Below are 21,079 nucleotides of genomic sequence, written 5' to 3' on the forward strand. Positions count from 1 at the left end.
ACCTTCCGCCCAGTCAGAGGTTTTCATTGAGGGTATCTCTGTATTTTGCTCACTTCAGCTTGTCCTTCAACCCTGACCAGTCTCCCAGTCCCTGCCACTGAGAACCACCCCACAGCATGATGCTGCCACTTCTCTGCTTTTCTGTTGGGATGGTATTGGGCAGATGATGAACAGTGCCTGGTTTCCTCCAGACATAACGTTTACAATTGAGGCCAAGCAGTTCAATCTTCATTTCATCTGACCAGAGAATCATATTTCTCACAGCCTGAGAGTCATTCAGGTGCTTTTTTTTTTTTTTTCCCGCAAACTCTAAGCGGGCTTTCATATTTTCATGTTTATGCAGTGAGGAGAGGCTTCCATCTAACCACTCTGCCTTGAGCCCATACAGGGCTGCAGTGATGTTTGTCCTTCTGGAACTTTGTCCCATCTTTCACGCAGAATCTCTGGAGCTCAGTCAGAATGACCATTGGGTTCTTGGTCACCTCTCTTGCTAAGAAGTCTCTAAAATTCTGTTTCACTTTGTCATGATGGAGTACTGAGTGTAGATTATGAGAGAAAAAATAAATTCAAGTGATTGTAGCATCAGGCTGCAACAGAAAACTGCAAAAAGAAAAAGAGGGTCTGTATATGGTATGAAAACATCAGAGCCTGTCTTCTGCACACAGCGACTCATGCATAAAATATCATTTAATGCCCGACCTAGTAGATTGAGGCATTCCTCATCATGCTAATTCTCAGTGGTCATGGTCCAACAGCAAGCTTTAAAAATGCATCAGATTATATTTTCTATGAATATACACAGTGACCGATGTCAAAAATCTCACTTGAGTGTTCTCCCCCCATCCCTCTTTAAAATCTAGGCTGAAACCGCTTTTATTCCTCTGCCTTTTTCAGCCCACTAATCTTTTGAGCTTTTGTTTTTTCTGCAGTTGTCTTTTTGTGTTGGTTGGTTTCTCTTTATGTTTTTTAGAGTCTTTTTGTAAGACACTTTGTCCAACTAGCTGCCTTAAATTTGCCCTAGAAATAAACTTCATCTAAAAAGTTAAAATAAGAAAACATTTTGATCAACATGACGAGGGAGGACTTTATCTCACATTGTCATACAAATGATTCAGGATCTCAAATTAACCTTAAGTTAGAAGCCTTTTCTGACTGGCTGTACAGAAATAGTAGCCATATTTAGATTTAGCTGCATTTGAAGGTAACTTCTTCAATAGGAAAAGTGCCTAAATGTTTGTGAATGGAGCTTCTTTATGTGTTGTTATTATTATTACTGCTACAGTATACTATGGAGATGGAGGCCAAGCTGGATCAGCTGCGTTCACTGGTGGAGGCAGCTGACCGAGACAAAGTGGAGCTGCTCAACCAGCTGGAGGAGGAGAAGAGGTGGGAGTTTGTTTTTTATCCTGCATATGATGACACTGTTAGATGGTATATACTGGATAGAGATAGACATGGGAGAGAGTGAGTGGGGAATGACATATGGCAAGGAACCACAGACTGAATTTGAAACAGGGCTGCTCGTTAGGAGGACATTAGCCTCTGGCTCACAGACATAACCTCTTGGCTACCAGTGCCCTTACAATGTCTATCTTTACAGTAAAAATAAAATGATGTTCCCAGCCTTTAACTAAACATGATAATGGTCTCTAGCTTATTTCTATGCTGTTCAAATTGTACAGTGTTTTTTTATATTTATTAGACCTATTTAGAGGTGTGGCTGATTTGTCTGACAGGTGACAGGAGCCTTGACTCCTTTTTTTTTATATGTATGATGTTTGGCTTCAAAAAACCTCTTCAGAAACTGGTGTCCATGCTTTATAGAGCATAGTTTAAGGCAAAAATCCTGCACCCTATATATTTGGCTATTCTACTGATATATTGATTTGTTGAGGTGTAAAAACTCAGTGGATTTCACCTCAACAGCAGCCCAGTGGGGGGTTTCTGGGGAAGCTTAGGGCTGTACCTGACACAGACTGAGCAAACTGTGTCTTAATCCTCAGGATGGCATTCTTAGGTGGATTGCTAAACAGAATCTATTTCGATTAGGCAAGACCAGCAGGTGAAGCTGAGTCCATGGGGAAGCTAAGACTCTACTGTCAGAGACTTCAGATCACTATAGCATCGTTATGGGGCTCTCAAATGGGGAAGCAACGTGGGTCCCGCTCGCTGTGGAGGTTTTTACATACAGGAGAGCACATGCACAAGTTGAATCAAGGGGCAAGGTGACTGAAAAGATAATCATGAAGTAGAAGTATCTGAATAAGTAGATATTTTTTGTTAGATGTTTTGGTTGCACAAATTATCTTTCACTTGTTCAAATAGAGCCCTAGAATTTCTTCTGCTGAGGAGGAAAGCAGAACGAGGAGAGACATGTAAGCCTGCATATGATATGAAAAAACAATGGCTCTATTTTTAGTTTAAGCCAACATTTTTTATGAAAATAGGAAAAAAAAACTATTTCTGCCACCTTTTAAAGCACACCTGGTAAGCGCAAACAGTCCGAAGTTTCTTTCCAAATTTGAGCTTTCTTGTAGGTCGAGGCTCTGGTCAGTCTTAGCTCAGGAGAGTGGGACACTGCCAAGACGATTTCTCCTCCATCGTCGTTGTTGTGATCCAATCATCCTTCCTGTTGGATGTGTCATTACAAACCTATTTAAGTTGTTGTTACAGAGCTCTGCATCCAAGTTTTTTTTTTTACTTCTGCACAGCACACAAGCGGCATGCACAACCCCAACTCAGCGTGGCCCAGATTAGTCTACCGTGTTGAGCAACACTTAGACAATGAATGGGTTCGACAGCACTGCACAACACATCCTTAAGGTGCTCAGAGCAGAATGCACAATTTAAGGATAGTTTTATGTTTTGTTTTTAACATTGTAGTTTGTTATGTCTTTAAAGTCATTTATTGAAATGTAATAATTTCATCAATGCAGTTTTAAAAATCTGTTAAATGCTATCAAATGCTTTATGTATGAAAAGCACTCTATAAGAAACTTGCCTCGCATTAAATATCAGAGTACACTATGTCTTAAGTTGTTAAGTAAATTACGCATTTGCATCTCTACTTGCTAGTTAATTTGAACTTTTAGGATCAATATTCCAAGATAAAATAAATCAACGTTTCAGTCCAAGATGAACAGAAGAAGCATTAAGCAGCAATACAGCAGAAATACTCTTGTAAACTAAAAGTCCCACAGAAGGACCAAACATCTGTTGTAATACAGTACTTGTCAGTGCATTCTGCTGCGTTCCCCCTCTTACTTTGAACCGTACAGATACTCTGAATGTAAACTTTTTAATTGTCTCTGTTTGACAGGAAAGTGGAGGATCTGCAGTTTCGTGTGGAAGAAGCGTGCATCACCAAAGGAGACCTGGAGGTAACTTGTGTTATGTAATCTGCTCCTCAATTAAACATATTCCCCTCACTCACTGCAGCTATTTACCTCCCACATGTCAGGCCCATGCTTTAATGAATTCATGTTTGAATAATTGAAAAACTAAATGCATAGAAGATTGAGCTTTCATTAAAGTTATGCCAGGGCCAGACTACAGAAGTTTGGGGCAGTTTGTCCCTGATTCACCCCCCCTAACAATATGAGGAAGATCTGCTTTTGCACCTTTGGTCTGTATAGATGCTAACCCAGGATATCTGGTAATATAAGGATCGCTAGATCTGCTGTCAATTCCTCTTAAAGACTGTAGGCTAATCAGGTCTACCCAAATGATTCTCAAGAGCTGAAATAAGTGTGTTTAAAATGGAGATGGAGACACACAGAGCTACTTAAAACACTGAAACCCCTAAAGCTAATGTTAGCTAGCATACTGCTTTTGACAGAGAATAGAGCTGACAGTTAAAATCTCACCTCAACTTTTCACCACAGAGCAGATGACTTTTCTTATTCAGAATTATTTACCCTTTTGCTTTTCTGCAAAGAATCACTGCAGCATGCTGCCTTAAAAAGTGCCTGCTTTTTTGACATCTTGTGTGGGACACATTAGTCTCTATAATATCCTGCAGTATTCAAAATTCATACACAATGCGACAGAAACATACTGTAAGAGATAACTCTGTTGCTCATTGCAAAAGCAAATTTTAGGTGCTGGAATAAATATTTTGAAGTACATATTAGCTGTAAATCTAAATTTCTAGCTATCTGCTGTTTTGCACAATGCTTGTGTTCCTCTGAAATCCCAAATTATTAAAAATATGAATCCAAACTTTTTATTTTTTCTGCCACTATATTAGGCAATGATTTATCTGAGGGTAGCTGAAGCTAACTTCAGCATAATCTGACTTCATTAAAATGCTGTGAAAGCACAGAAAACACATTATACCTGGAACTGCATGTTTACATAAATTATCTTTTCTATTACTTAAATTCCAACTTAAGTGGAGATTTGACCCCGTGAACTTATCAAAATACAAATATAAAATCAAAATCTGCCACAGGGCACAGGGAGACTGGATTGTATGCAGGATTAAACAAATGTCTAGGCAAAAATACAGTTTAATTAATGAATATTGGCATCCTTGTAGTCTTAGTCGTAATCTCTTGAGTTCCTGGTAAAAAAAAATTATTCACCCTCCTTGACGCCTGCTGCCCTGAACTTACCTTCCTGTCTTTACACATGCCAAATTGTGCCAAAGCCCAAGACTATCAAAATAAAGGCATGAATAAATACTCCAGTTTTCTATAATGTTATTATGCTTCCAGTATCAGACTAAGTCCTGAAGTATTTTTCTTTAACATGCACACCTTTGTTTAGCAGCCTTTGTGTGTGATATATTTTAGGCTCTTATGTGCAGATGTTTAAGAGAAAATATAGTAAACCCCTCTTTTTGCACCTTTAAAGCCACCAGCTTTCATGCATATGCAATTAAGATAGCACAGAAGTGTGTAAATACCAGATACAATGATAACTGGTTCTCTAAAATGGATATTTGATTACTTTTTCTCTTCTTTCTCTCTCTTCCCCATTTTGGAGTACCAGATTCCCTTACATTATCAATATAATTATAAATTCTATCTTTCCCCCTTTTTTCAACTTTTTTACTTTTATCAAGTTTTCTTCTATACATCTGTATGGGTCAGTGACAAAACATGCATATTTTTTGTCCAGATCTGCAATTTCTTTTTGAAAAAGAAAAAAAAAAAAAAAGTTCATGACATTTATCAATTTGTTCTATGAAACCTATGTTGTTTAAATACATTTTCATATTCTGGCATATCAAATCCTAAAATTTTAGGTGGCGCAACCATTCAAATAAATGAATGAATTACTGAGGTTATTAAAATGGCATTTTAAATGTTATAGTTGATCTGGTTTGCATTTAATGATCGATCCTTTAAAAGTGATCATATGGTAAAAAATACTAAAATCCAAGACAAGTCTGTGTGGTCTCCAAACTTCAGATGCTACAGGAAAAAAAAATGTCTACACATGGTGGCAGGACGTCTGCAAGAAGTTAGCTATCTTAGTTTTTTCTTTGGTCCTTTGCAGTAAAACCAACAAAGATAGGAATTATGATGCTTGACAGCAGATTTAACATATCTTCCTCCTCCGGTATCTTCTGCTCCAATTGCTCTGGGTCATTATGGCTGTCAACTCAATTCCAAAGTTGAGGATTTGCAGCTATAGACAGACACACGTTCAACACATGCACTGTGTCTTTAAAATTTCCCTCCAAAACTTTGAAAATCTTTGAGAATCAGGGACAGAATCATGATGTTTAAACCAGGGATGATACACCTGATGCAACCAGACATCTGTAGTCTGAGCCTGGCTTTAGTATTTGTAAAACCCCAATATAATTGCTCTCAAACACTTCTGTATTTGAGTTTTTGCTTTTACATGCTCTGCCACCTTAACTGAATTTGAAAAGGTTAGATATGTTCACCAAAGTGCATAACTGCTCTGAATTTTCTACCAAAGAATAAGAGCTGATGATTAAATCAATCATCCTGTCTTCAAGTTTTTCTCTTTTCATGCACTTACTGAATTGTTCCTTTGCTTTCCTGCCCTGACACCATCCTCTCCTGCTCCTTTTATTTATTCATTTGTTCTGAATTCCCTCACCCCTACTTCATGATTTTTCCAACCATCTGCAGCACTTGCATTACCATCATATCGCCTTCTTTCATCCGCGCTTCTCCTCTTGAAAGCTGTTTTTATCTTTTCACTTCGCCTTCAGTCTTTTTATACCCCTTCATCTTCCTCTCTTGTCTGCATCTCTGTCCTTCTTCAGAGGAATTGCAGCCTGAATTAGCTCCCTTTAAACCCTGGATTACAAGCAAACAAGCGTAATCAAAAGAGAAATACAAGTTTCTGTGAGTCAGGATGAGATTATCGGAATAATTAACTCCAGAATTCCTCAGAGAAATCTCCTCCTTTGTCCACAAGCAGCTGATACACAGCTTTCTTACTCACTGGCCTCCTCTTTAAGTCTTTTTCTGTTCGTGGCACAAAGCTGGCATGTCAGTGTTGCAATGCTGTTTGTTCTCCTTCTCTTCCTGCTCTCTCTTACTAACAGACGCAGACCAGGCTGGAGCATGCCCACATAAAGGAGCTCGAGCAGAGCCTGCTCTTTGAAAAGACCAAAGCAGAAAAACTCCAGAGGGATTTAGAGGACACTAGGGTAATGCTGTCAGTCCCTGTCCTACAGCGGGGCTGAGTGATATGCTTTCCCCCACTGGGTTTAATAATGATGCACTGAATACGCTGAGGGAGCCACTACCACTTGGTTTAGTCAATGATATGCACCAGTAAAGCAGCATATTTACTTTTCACTGGTCTTGAGCTTTTCTAATAACTCAGGTCTATCTCTGAAAGTTCTGCATGTTTGCATGAAGCTTTTTCTTCAAGATAGACCCTTGCTTTTGCTTTTGAAGATGTCAGCCTTCATTTTTCTTCAACAGAAAATCTCAGGAAAAGACCAAAACCAGGGATGAACTAATTTGTCTTCCTGTACATTTTGTTTCTCTACTTGGGGCATTTTGCCTCAAAGTCATTGCTTCATACTAAAAATGTATATTTAACATTCCTGTTCAACCTGACAGAGCTTGAGCAGTTTTGCACAGAAGAATGGAGTAAAATTGCAGTGTCCAGATGTGCAAGCCTGTTTGAGACCTATCCACACAGACTCAGAGGTGCATCTACAAAATAATGACTTTAAGGGGGTGAATATGTATGTAGTCATTAATTTTCCCTGCAATAAATGTTTATTTTGTGATTTTTTTCTCAAAATAGTAAAAGGGTAAAGCACCCAGGGGGCAAATGCTTTTCATAGGTACTTTAATGTCTAGAGTTTTTGACAACCTTAGAAGGGAGGTGTGTTTTTCATAATTTTAGAGCACAATAGAATAGAGAATTTTAAAAAAATCAGACTGTTACTTGTGTAATGCTTGTAAGAAGATGCATTTATAGCTGGTTTTGGTCTTTTCATGGTCTTTGTTGACAGTAAGAAAAATGTACAAACACTTCATCCTTTATCCTTTAACCTGAAGATTGAAACTTTGACCAGTCCCTCTTTACCTCTTGGTGGTTGGACTGTTTTCTCCTACTTTGTAGGACTGGAGGGGATAAATCAATTTAAATCTTAAAGGTGGAAAATCTAGATTTTGAGAAAATAAAAAAAAATTTCGCTTGAACTTCCTCTGCTGCTGTCCTCAGGCTGGTTGAGCACAGGACAGACTGTTTAGAAATGCTGTGTCTTAAAAAGTCATATTTTGGAAAATCTTCGCTCAGGCCCACTTAGCAGATTAAAGTAGTTTGTGAAAAAATGCTAGCTGTTTTCCCAAAGCGTTTCCATACTTATGAACTAGATATTGTTTTTAAAAAATCACATTTCGCCTGTTAAAATCTAAGTGATAGGAGGAGTGATATAATACGATGAAATACACTTCATTATCCATGTTGAAATTTGTACCCAAGGGGACCTCATATGTCCAACACTTAATATTTTATGTTATGGGGAAGCAAGACATTTTTTAATGAGTTATGAACAATTTGACAATGCAATAGTAATTTTAAGACTGATTTTCTTTGCTTTAGTAAGGATATTTTACAAATTTTGCTCTATTTTAACAATAAAGTTAAGCACTACAAAAGCAGATTACTTAGGCAAAGATGTAGTTACTGCTGTATGGTAAAATTATGATCTGAAGAACTCAATTATGCCAGAAAAATTCTTGTCACATGTTTAAAAAGTAAAACAAGTAGATTTGTTGTTTTGATTAGGTTGCTTGTTCTTATCCCAACATAAAGACCAGGTTAATTCTTCTCCTCTGTCAGCGCTCCGATATCCTCTTTGCCTTCATTCCTTTCTCTCTACACGCTTTTCTGCAGGTGGCCACAGTGTCTGAGCGCTCCAGGATCATGGAGCTGGAAAGGGAGGTGGCAGACCTCCAGCTCAGGCTGCGGGCGTCCCAGCAGAAGGAGGACGCAGCATCTCTGTCCCAGCAGCAGATCAGCAGCCTGAAGGCCCAGGCACAGTCTCAGGAGAAAAAGGTTTGGAGAGAAACTTTGAAGCACTTGAGTTTTGCTAAGCCCTGACAACAGTTACTCGATACTTACTGCTTGTAAAATTGATTAGTCATTATAGTCCTAATCATACAGTTTATAGGACGATGTAAAGCTACAAGAGGTGGTGTAATTTGTACATGTATTTACCATACAGCCTTTTTTCAGCTCCGTAATTAAACAGAAGCCCATCTTTGTGTGTTTGTTTGAGCTACTTGGTTAATGTATAATTTATGACTCTTCTCAGATGTACGTTGTATACTCTGTTTCCTCAACAGATCAGTGAGCTGAGCGTTGACGTGGAGAGCAAACAAAAAGAGCTTCACTCTCTGCAGCAAGATAAAAGCAACCTGGATCAGCAGCTGACTGAACTAGTGAGAAAAAGATGAAACTAACAGTTCACTAAGAATGGATAGCAGCCGCATAAGCTTGATGAATTATGTGCAATTAGTCCCTGTACTTACAGATAGAGTTTTTCGGTGCAGTTTACTCTTTGCTGTTAGGGTCGCACTTTAATCCTGACTAAACTCAGCTCTGTTGGCATAAAGTCAAATGATGAGCTGGATGGGGAAATGACTCTTAAAGTCAGTTAGGTTGAGCCTCTAGACTGATTAACCACTGATTATGATACCCTAAGTATTTACAGACTCATTTTTATGTCATTAGAAGGTTTAATTGTTGTTCTGATTACTGAAAAGTTGCATGCTCCATCCCTGTAACTGGAATATTTCAACCTGAGCTACAAGTGGCAGTTGGAACAGGCATTTTTTAAGTAGATGTTCTTGGAAATTACACTTATTTGCTTATGGAGGAGTTCTTTTTGCCTCAAACAAATGCTTAATAGTGCTAAATATAAACTGTTTATATCCATTCAAGGGGCAGCAAATTAAGAGAGAACAGCAGCTGCAGGTACAAAGCCCTGTGGTACACCATTGATAGTGGAGATGACTGAGACACAAATCCCCTAACAGAGACTGAGAACTTCAGCCAGCAGTATAAGATGAAAACTAATTTAGTTTAATGCAGTACCTGATGTTTAAACTGTGTTAAGCCAAGGTCACACTACATGATTTTCTTTGTTTGTTACGATTTTCACTGTGTCAGATCTGATATAAGCAACACTCTGAAAGAAAACTGTAAACAGAGAAACTTTATTTGCTGTTGCTATAGTGTATTTGTTTGTAAAATATTATGCTGAATGATTAGCTAGCTTAAAGCTAATGCTAGCAGCTAAGGGTTTAGCGGTTTTTGTTGTTTGTCCCGAGCAGTTATGGCTCAGGAATCACGGTTCGGTGCACGTGGTCACGTGGCAAACTATTGAAAAAGAAAAAAAATGAAAGAAATATGAGTTTTCCCCTGCCAATCTGGGTGGCAGTAGTGCTGGTGTTTGCAAACTACTATTTAACTAGAATGGCCGTCTGAGGCGGCAGACCTACGCCTAAGCAGCGCCACCGAGGAAGTGACGCTGCCATTGACTACTATGGTGTTCAAAATGCCAAAGTCCGAGAAAAACTGAACGGGTGCGCGGATCATCACCAAAATCTAATCGATTCTTCCCTGTCACTATCCCAACATTTCCTGAAAGTTTGGTGAAGATCCGACTTTCCGTTCTGGAGTTATCTTGTACACATACAAACAAACAAACAAAGATATAGAACCCTTTACATAACCCCTTGCCGATTTCATTGGCGTGGGTAACAACCAGCAAAGACGAGGAGAAAGCCAGCTAAACAAACCACCTGAAAAAGGAAGGTTAGAAGCGAGACCCACTGGCCTTTTCTCCTCCTCATCTCTGCACTGATTATGAAAAACCTCTGGATGCAAAAGCTGGGAGGGTCGAGGATGTTACCAATGCTGTGACTGCCCATGGACACGTATAGGTAGAGAAAACCAACTACAAGAATGTATTTTAAGCACTCTGCTTGGACTCCATTGTAACGTGCCATCCTGTGTTTAAATTAGCCAGTCAATTGTCCTTCGCTGGTGTACACAACTAAACAATAAACCAGCTTTTTACTAACAATAGTGACTGCACTCTGCATTAATCATAAATATGATGCATTCCTTCAATATGCACGTATTTTGATTTGCATTTTACATTTATTTATTTTAAAATTTTAAATCAGGAGTAATTAGGTTGTTTTCTGTGTTGTTTTTATTATTTGCATATTTTTTGTTTGCATATTTTTTGTCTCATGTTTAGTACATCACAGCTGTGCCAAATATCACTGATAGTTCTAAATAACACCATGAGACAAAGTATAAGCTGTGCTTATGGTAGCTAAATAAAAACAATAGTAAGAGAGTGAATTCTAGAATTATAAATCTGGGACTATATGTTCCTTTTTTTAATCGATGAAACAAACCCATTCTGAGTCGTGAACCGCGTGTACCGTTACACCCCGCTAACAGCAGTCACTCACTGGGTTGCTGAAGTATTTCTATTTCCCGCCATCATTTCTCCTTTTCCAGCCTGTCGTGGTTGTCCATCTATGATATGCATTGTTGCTTAAGCTCTACAAACTTTTCCTCAGCGCCAACTCCTTCCCTCTTCTTTCACTTTGCCATTTGGTTTGTTTACATCTGTGACTTTTGCACAAGCAGAGCCCTCTGTGGTCTCATTGGTCAGCTTCACTTACATGACAAAACAAAATGTGAAAGCCAGGGGTCTCAGACGTGGCCTTTATTAGCATTTACTAGTTGGGATGAAACAGTAGATTTTTCAGGGCAGATGGGTCCCTGGCTATCTGCCTATAAACTTGCTTGGAACATGTAGTCTGACCTTGACTTTAATTAGCCAAAAGCTAAAACTCATTGTAAGATTTGATAGCACAAAAAAAGCTGCATTTGGACTCTTGAGTCAAAATTATTATTTTCTTTTTTGCCAAGTGTCATCATCATGAACTGTTGTTAATGATTTTAGAAGACACAGGTCTAAAAGAGGAAGGATAAAATAGGAGTGATTTAATCAACTAAGCACATTTTAAAAGCTTAAACCAGGTGATTTGTTAAACTTTTTTGTTTTTTATCTTCTATTTAAAGTTAGAAATGTCCTGTTGATCACAAACACGATTATCTTCTTTTAGTTCTGGCTCTAGGAGCTCCATAGAAATGCTTTTGGGTCTTTGTAATAATGTCGTCATGACTTTTCTAGAACCCCAGGAGGCCTTTCCAAACACAACGCAGACATGTAAAAACTGCAAGCATATTTCTGTAATGAAGTGCATCTCCATGAGAGTCCAATCGTAGGTTTACCCAGTCATTTTTTTTTGTTTTGTTTTAATTGTTTTGCTCGTGGGCATCCTGAAATTGGCTTCATTAAGAGAGGCATTTTATCCCCAAACCTTGCATGTTTTCTGTGCCTGGTCATTATTCTCGGGTTAGCTAAAGGTACAGGAATGTTACTATGTAAGTGATTAGCTCCAAGTCACACTGATGTTTCTCCTTTTCAGAGACAAAAGCTCGAGACAGCCGAGGAGGAGAGCAAGAAGACAGCAAAGACAATGCAAGGTAAACTTATCTACCGCTCCTCAGCATGAGTGATCTTTTTCTTTTCTCTTTTGACACGACGCTCACAGTTGTTATAAATACATTTTTTGTCAGAATTGGAGCAGAATTTGGAGAAGTCAAATAAGGATTACCAAACACTGAAAGAAGAGAGTCAGAGCAGAGAGAAGGAGCTGGAACAGGTATGTCAGCACAAACTGATTGTGATAGAAAAGAACTAAGCAAATTTTTAAAGGTGCAATTTTTAGGTTTGCTCTGTGTTACTTGAAATGTTATGCTTCTTACTTCACTTACTTTAGTCTGACTTTAACTGCAAGTTCCTATTGGATTCTTACTTCCAGACTTCCAAATGATAAACCCCTTCCTAATTAAAGATTTGAAACTCAACCACACATTGGGGAGGTATCGGGATGTTTTGACTCTGATTATTTAAAACATTTTTAACTGATAAGTCAAAAACATGATGTAAAAACAATGTATGAGCTATGGCTACTGGAGTAATATGAAATGAAATAGTTGTAGATTAAAAAATTGGATTTAACAAAAATGATTTGTTGTGGCTCCTGCCTCTTTTCAAGCAAATAGAACTTCACTAAAACAGAAAAACATTGAGGTCCAATGACATCAACTGAAGTGTTTTTTTCCTATCTCATTCATTATCTTAATTCCAAACACTCTCATCTGGTGAAATCAGGATTCAGCATCAGTTATGTTCCATATATTGTGGCTGTTTTGACCCAAAAAAAAACCCAAAACAAAAAATACCTCGTTGACGTCAAAGTAAAACAGATTTCTACAAAGTAATACACTTTAAGTAAAAATGTGTAATGTAAAATAAGTGATTACATAAATTTTCACCCCTTGAAAGTGACTGATCTAATGCAACAGAGGTCAATTGGTGCTAGTTGTCTCACAAATAGTGAAGTGGGGATCACCTGAGTGCAGTGAATGTGTCTCGGGTGATGGCAGTATAAAGACACCTGCGTCTTGAAGGTCCAGTCACTGATTAATCAGTATTCCTTGCTACCATTACACCATGATGACAAAAGAACACTCAAAGCAACTCATAGAAAAGGTAAAGGAAAAGTATAAGTTAGAGGATGGATGCAAAAAAAATTCCAAGACAATGAACATCCCCTGAAGTTCAGTTAAATCCATCACCAAGAAATGGAGGGGAAATGGGAAAACTCTGCATTCAACAACTGTTGCCCAAGTTCTTCACCAGTCACAGCTTTTTGGATACTGGCAAAGAGAAAGCCACTGATGAAGAAAACTCAAATTAAATCTCCATCAGAGTTTGCCAAAAGGCATGTGGGAGACTCCATGGTCAAGTGGAAGAAAGTTCTTTGGTCTGATGAGACCAAAATTATGCTTTTTGGCCATCAAACAAGATGCTATGTTTAGCCAAAACCAAACACTACACATCACTACAAACACACCATCCACATTGTGAAGCACGGTGGTGGCAGCATCATGCTATGGGGATGCTTCTTGGCAGCCGGCCCTGGAAGGCTTGTACAGGTTGAAGGTAAAATGAATGCAGCAAAATATAGAAAAATCCTGGAGGACAATCTTGTTCAGTCTGACCATGATTTCTCCACTCTGATAGGCCCTTTCCCCTCAGCATGGAGCTTAAAAATGAGCTTTTCAAATGCAGGGTATTTAATTTTGGTAATTTTGGTTTTAGTACTCCTACAAAGATTCTGTGTTTTAACAGCTGTTGGTGAAGAGTTTTCCATGTTTGCAGTAAAGAAATTCAGTTGCATGACAACACAATAGCTTATGATCGAAACAAATGTATGCATTGTTGTGTTATGTTCCATTTTAAACTTATTTATCCACAGTCCTTCTTGCTATTGTTATGTTGTCTTCCCTTTGTCTCTGAGAGACAGCAGAAGTCTGCAGCTAACAGTCTGTTAACATAGCATGTAGACGATGAATCAGACTGTTGGCATTTACTGATTCTTACTAAGATAGCTCACTCTGCTTCAAGCTATCAACACATTTAGACAGAATTATATTTGTGTTTCTTTTGGGGGATGATGACAAATGTCACAGCTACATATTATGTAAAGTTTGAGGACTTTCAAGTGGGCTTCCCTTCTTTAATCCCTCCCTCTGTAATCTTCTCTTCTCAGCACGCTTTCATTCAGACTTAGTGCAGCTCTCCCCCTCTAAAGCTGACAGTGTCCCCAGGCTCAAATTTAATGTTGTTAAAACATTACTAACTCACACATGCACACAGCGCTTCATTTCCACTTGGGCTTTGACGAGTCCACACTGCACTTTCTATTTTTTAATTCAAGCTGCATAGTTTTACAAAGTCCCCTTGCAGAGGTTTTTGTTAGTTCATTTGCTTTACTGAAATAATCACTCTGTTTCTTCAATCAGGAGAAAATATTTAAAATAGAATGTGTGGGGGGATGAAATATAGAGGTTTGTGTACAATCCTTAATCTTATTTTATTGCTGAAAAAATTAAATGATGTGAATTTTCCAGTTTTTGACATATCTCTCTCTCAAAAAAGACACAGTATGGAGGAAGGAAAGACACACACCTGCAAGGAAGAATACACCATAACATTGTATTCATTTTTTGATATCACAATAACAACACCTAAATAAAAGAACCTCTTAGCCCCACTTAGATTTGAAAGCATTTTGGTACATAGAAGATACAATTCAAGGCCAAGAGTTCCCTCTGTCTCAATCAATGTGCGTTGAAATCCAATAAATTGATATTTAACATCATGGCTTGTTACACTTTGGAGAAAATAGCGTTTTGATGTTAACAAATGAGCAATTCTGCATGTTACAGGGTTCCTGCAGATCCTCGGAAAGTCTTAAATAGTCTAAAATTGCACATATGAATTTTGAGGTATTAAAAATTCTTTATTTTTATTGGTCTTAAATTTTAGCTGGTACTTTGACTAAAACATGTTTTTCTCCAGTCTTTGTTTTTTAGCCTGCCTTATACAATTTTAGTCATCTATCTCCACAATTATTACTTAAATATTCCCCAATAGTTTAGGGAAATTAGTTTTGGATGTTCTAAATTTCCTTAGGGAGGACCCCAGACTCATCTCTGAATTTATCTGATTCATTACGATTAAAGGCCGGCTCAGACTACACAAATTATGCCAGATTTTGGCCCAACTGCAACATCACAGCTCATCGTCAAACCTCAAGCATGATTTTTGCACATCCAGAACGACAAAAACTCTTGTAGTGTGATATAATTAACGATGCATCCTAGACACCCTGTGACGATGAATCAACAAGACTTGCATGTCAGAATTTTTCTTGGATTGTCGTCTAGTTTGACACCCTGATCGGACATCAAAAATGTGAGACAAAAATGTAAGGGTTACAGGACAAAATCAACAAAGAGAAGAATCCTCCCTCTTTGTCCACACGAGGCACCAAAACCAACATCTACAAAGTTTCTCATAGGAGCATTACCTCATCCATATTGTACCCAAATGTCCTGGCATCAACATTTTAAACACTTCTTAAAACGTCAGTTATCACTGATGTGAAGAATGAGCCCTAGAAAATATTAAAAGTCTCAAATTTATAGCAGGAACCAGTCTTATCATGGTGTGGTTAAATAGAGGCTGAGCTGTCGCCTGGAGTCACTCTTTCTAAAATTAAAAGACCCCAGTGGAATTTCAGGCTCGCAGTCATAGCAGAGAGCTTTGTTCTCTTCCCTTAAAGTCAGAGCTTTCTGCTCTTACTTTATGGAGCTGAACAAGCTTTAGGCAGACTCAGTAAAGAGCTTTCTCTCTTTATTTTTGAGCCAAGATTTTCGCTGGCCCTTGTTTGATCTCTGCGGTACATTAATGCGGCACTGGATTTTAAAGCTCCTGTGAGGAGTTTTTAAGTGGTTATGAAGCAGACAGAAATCAATACATCTATATGACCCACAAAGGCAAACCAGGCCATCTTATCAGATTGCTTATTTTTTTCTAGTCATTTTTGATTTCTGTAACTGTTGCAGAAGGATAGGTGTCAGAGGTGACAGCCACTGCCAAAATAGCTTTTTTGAAAGAGCATTTCTGGAGCTCTTTTTTGCCTATATTGAATAGGGAGAAGGACAGCTGAAGAGACATCAGATATGGATCAGGATTTGATCCTGTGACCTGTGTATTGAGGACTGCAGCTTCTGTATATGGGTGCCTGCTCTATCAAACGAGCTAAACTGTCACTCCAAAACATCAATATTTTACAATGGTCACAAGGCAATTGACTTTAGAATACTCATTTCAGCCTTTAAAGAAAGCAGTATGATGTTTTTCATCAGAGAACATTACTGGACATGACATGATCGGCAAAGAGATTAGAGGTGCAACTTTGTCTATTACTAGCACCAAAAAACAACACAAACAAAAAGTTCATGACAGAATCTTTAAATAAAAATATCCCATTGGGCTTGAGCCCTCAAGAGAAAGCGATGTTGAAGTTTGTTCACGTCACTTGGATGTTGATCTGTCAACATTAAGCTGTTCTAACTCATATTTTATATTAACAATTGATCAAATACATCTGTTTGCTCTAAAAGACACCATAAACACATCTAAAAGAGTGTGATATGGACTAGAATATCATACCAAATTACTGATTATGTTGCTCCTCAACTATTTAATGTGCAAATAAGCAGTTTACTGCAAACTGTATCAATGTTATACAGGATTCCTGCAGATCCAAAGTCTTAAAAAGTCTCAAATTTGATTTAAGGCCATAGAAACGTCACATTCCTACCTGTGAGAGGTTCTTAAATTTTAAATGGCTCTTTAAAGACATGTCTTTATTTGGTCATTGTTTATGGCCAAGTTCATATGATTTTTTTTAGCATTATTTATGCTTATTCGATTGTCCACATTTGAATTTTCAGGCCTACCAAGTTGCCCACTGAAAATGATTAAAAGCCCCACTTATTTTAACAGGTCCTCCCAGAGAAAAAGTGTCATTGTTATTTATTGTTAAAAAAACTGTTTGGTATCAGGTAAGCACACCTGAAAATATGTTACAAGTTTCACAGTCACTGAATTACTCTGATGACCTCTCAACAGTCACAGAGTTGCACTGATGGACATTAGAGAGAATTCAGTTCTAGTCTAGTGTACCTAAAAAATCTCTCATACCTTTCATTTTAAACTGTTTTCCGTGCAAAAAAAAGTATTTGTTTTTCTCTACTGAAGTACTAAAAAGTTTGAATCAGAATTTTAGAAGTGTGTAGGAACCCCGTTTAGGCATTTTTCAGCATTTTTAAACAGAACAGATCCCATCAAGAAAACAATAGTTAGTTCCATTTGAGATTATATTACAAACATTTAGAATAAGGATGCACATTATTATTGGCCTGGTATTATCAGCAGATATCAAAATTTCTGCTGATATTTATATCTGATATTTTGGCTGTAAATATCAGCATATATCAACTGTTAAATTTTGGCCATATAAATTAGTAGAGTTTTAGGCTAGACCAACAGACATATGTGAGTTGAGATCTTTTTCTCTATTTATCCTCATTTTTCAAACTTTAAAGTGAGTTTTAAAAAGAAAAATCATTTTTTTCATCCTCAAACCTTAAATTGTGTTCAAAGGACTAAATTTTTTGTTATGTAAAACATATTTAAATACCAGTATCGATATCGGTATCGGATAAAATGAATCTGTAAATATCAGCATATCGGATATCGGCAAAAACCCAATATTGTGCATCCCTAATTTAAAATAATTTCATTAAAAAGGTAGATATAGATAATTGTTTTTGACCCATTTTTTATCTCTTAGAATGAGATATGTTTCCTAATGTCTCATAATAGTGATTATGTTAAGAGACAATAATGTACTTAAAAAAATTCTCAAACAGATTAATTATTAAATCAAAGGCAGAGGACAAATATGAAAAATTGATAATGCTTTATTGTCTTGTCATAAAAAAAAGTCTATCATCATTTTATTTTTTCTGTGGTCACAAAAACTCTTCTAACATGAGCCTGTTTTTTTAGAGCTGAAGAAGACTGCTTGGAAGTCCACTTTTTCCAGACTAAGGCACTGATAAATTCATAACTTCCCCATGATCACAAAACCTTTATCTTGTTTTGAGCAAAACAAGTCTGTCATGTCTTTAATAATGTCTTAAAGCATGACTTTACCTCTGGTTGTGGGTCTAATGTCATTATTATGTTCCACCAGGCTACTGAAAAGTCAGAGAGGACAACGCTGTCCCTTGAGCAGCTCACCAATGAGAAGAAGACACTGGAGACACAGGTGAGTAGATAGATATGTGAGATTGTATTTGGCTACATCAGGAGACTTTAAATACCCACTGTCTCTAGAGTTATAATGGTGTCATTTATTTTTATAAGCTGTATATTTTTAGGCCCATGTAGTGATGCTCGCTGCTGGATCTCTCTTGGGTTGTTGTTTTGTTTTCCTTTTCTGACACCTTTTTGCTTGAAGTGTTTACGCCGTGTAAGCTGTTGAACTAAAGATGACGTGGGTTGAGATCTCCAGCAACTATGTAGGCATGCAAAATCACATCAAGATGGTCCTGTAGCTATCAAAGCTATATTTTTCTGATTATCTATGGACTGGCTCTGAAACAAACATGTGAAACCTGCAACTTGTTCTAAATTATTTGGAAAACACTGCCCCAACGGAAACCATAATTGATCATTAAAAATGAGTGCAAAGCTTGTATTAAGAGCAGAAACATAAATAACCAAACTCAATGTTTTACCATTTTATTGATTTTGTCAGTCATAGTTAACATAATTTGGCTTTTTTTTTTTACCAAATAAAATATAAAAACCCTCTTTAATGTCAAAGTGAAAACAAATCTCTCCAAAGTAATGCCAATTATATAAAAATATGTCATATAATATAAGCAATTGCATAAATTTTCCCCCTATTTAAGTCAGTATTTAGCTGTAGTAGCAGCACTGAGTCCATGTGATTAGGACTGAATCAGGCGTGCACATCTGGACACTGCAATTTTACTCCATTCTTCTTCGCAAAACTGTTTAAGCTCTGTCAGATTGCATGAGGATCTGGCATGAACAGCCCTTTTCAAGTCCAGCCTCAAATTCTCTATTGGAATGAGGTCTGGGCTCTGACTCGACCACTCTAGAAAATTCAAATTGTTGTCTTTAAACCATTTCTCTGTAGTTACGCTGTATGCTCTTGGTCATTGTTTAGCTGGGAAAAATCTTTTCCCATGCAGTAGTTCTCTTGCAGACTGAACAAAATTGTCCTCCAGGATTTTCCTATATTTTGCCACATTCATTTTACCTGCTACCTTTACAAGCCCTCCAGGACTTCCTGCCAAGAAGCATCTCCTCAGCATAATGCTGCCACCACCATGATTCACAGTGGGGATGGTGTGTTTGTGGTGATGTGCAGCGTTTGGTGTCGGCCAAACATAGCATCTTGTCTGATGGCACCATTTTAGGCTCATCAGACCAACGACAAGCTTTTTTTCACTTGACCATGGAGTCTCCCACCTGCCTTTTGGTGAACTCTAGTCCAGATTTAATTTGAGTTTTCTTCAACAGTGGCTTTCTCTTTGCCACTCTCCCATAAAGCTTTGACTGGTAAGGAACCCCGGCAACAGTTGTTGTATGCAGAGTCTCTCCCATCTCAGCTGCTGAAGCTTGTAACTCCTTCAGAGTAGTCATAGGTGTCTTGGTGGCCTCTCTCACTGGTCTCGTTCTTGCACGCTCACTCAGCTTGTGAGGACGGCCTGATCTAGGCCGTCCTCTCATGTGCCATGTACACATGTGCCATATTCCCTCCATTTCTTGATGATGGATTTACTGAACTCTGGGGGATGTTCAATGTCTTGGAAATTTTTATTGTATCTATCCTGTGACTTATACTTTTCAATCACCTTTTCTCTGAGTTGCCTGGAGTGGTGTAATGGTAGCCAGGAGTACTGATAAACCAGTAACTGGACCTTCTAGACACAGCTGCCTTTATACTAAAATCACATGAGACACATTCACTGCACTCAGGTGATCACCATCTCACTAATTGTGTGACTGGTAGCACTGATTGGCTGGACCTTTGTTATATAAGTCAGCCACTTTAAATCGGGTGGATATTTATGCGCTTATTTTACATTGCATACTGATAAAGGGGTAAGAAATCCAGGGGGTGTACACTTTTTATAGGCTTGCATATTGTAGAACTAACGTTGTTTGATCCTTTACCCTTTTATAGAAAAGACATTAAGGAGAAATGCTTTTTATAAGACAAAAATTATATTCTCTGCTCCTGAAATTCTCTTACAGCCTTTGAAGTAACACGTTTTGATGTTTCCAGCTTTTATTAGAGCATACACCTTTCACTTTTACTCTTGTAGTTTTTTTTAACGAGTACATAAATGCTGAGCAACTCTTACTGCAGCTTCATGCACACTGCTCCAGCATGAGAAGATATTCAAAGCTCTTGTGCATGTGTCTCTGCGTGTTTTTGTTAGACACTGTGAAAACGATTCACACATGCACGTACATAAGTTCAGCATTCTTAGCCTGCAGGTTTTTATTACGTATTCACATCAGGGTTCCCACGCTGACTGCATGTGACTGTGCAAGTCGCAGTCATCGCATTAGATCAGCCACGCATGAACTGCTCCATCATCTTTTTCTCTCTCTCTCTCTGTTATCCTCTGTTTGTCTCTCCCCTCCCAGCCCACACGTCTCACCTCCATCTGTAACTTGATATTTGCGTCATTTCATTCTCAATCTTTGCTTTTCCTCGTACTGAGATCCACCTGCAGCAGTTCAGTCACTTTGCGGCTCCCTGGTGCCTTCTGCCTCGCCTACACTCATCTCCTCTCTAACTTCTGCTTCCTGAGAGCTGCAGATGGTCGCTCTCATTACATCTAGAGAAAGGATTGCAAAAAGAGCGGGAAAACAGACCTTAGATGAAAACGCTCTCCATTTGGAGGAATTCATTTTGATCCTGTGCATAAAGCATCTCTTTGTGCAATATATCCCAGCACTTTAGGAAAATTTCTGTCCCTTCCTGCTTCCTAGGGG

At 38.1% G+C, this 21,079-nt stretch overlaps 1 protein-coding gene across 2 annotated transcripts in view; it reads left to right on the forward strand.

Annotated features, from left to right (window-relative positions):
- The window catches only part of clip1b (CAP-GLY domain containing linker protein 1b), a 65,638-nt gene that overhangs the window by 10,355 nt on the left and 34,204 nt on the right, over positions 1-21,079 (forward strand). Inside the window, exons 8-15 of one of the 2 annotated variants that reach the window (XM_041810564.1) lie at positions 1,283-1,386; positions 3,320-3,380; positions 6,536-6,640; positions 8,350-8,511; positions 8,802-8,897; positions 11,976-12,033; positions 12,127-12,212; positions 18,231-18,305. In XM_041810564.1, coding sequence (XP_041666498.1) covers positions 1,283-1,386; positions 3,320-3,380; positions 6,536-6,640; positions 8,350-8,511; positions 8,802-8,897; positions 11,976-12,033; positions 12,127-12,212; positions 18,231-18,305 — 747 coding nt within the window. The remainder of the gene's footprint in view (positions 1-1,282; positions 1,387-3,319; positions 3,381-6,535; positions 6,641-8,349; positions 8,512-8,801; positions 8,898-11,975; positions 12,034-12,126; positions 12,213-18,230; positions 18,306-21,079) is intronic. The other variant, XM_041810565.1, reaches the window with a different exon arrangement.

Source organism: Cheilinus undulatus, linkage group 17 (assembly GCF_018320785.1).
Source record: "Cheilinus undulatus linkage group 17, ASM1832078v1, whole genome shotgun sequence".
In the NCBI taxonomy this organism is placed as follows: domain Eukaryota; kingdom Metazoa; phylum Chordata; class Actinopteri; order Labriformes; family Labridae; genus Cheilinus; species Cheilinus undulatus.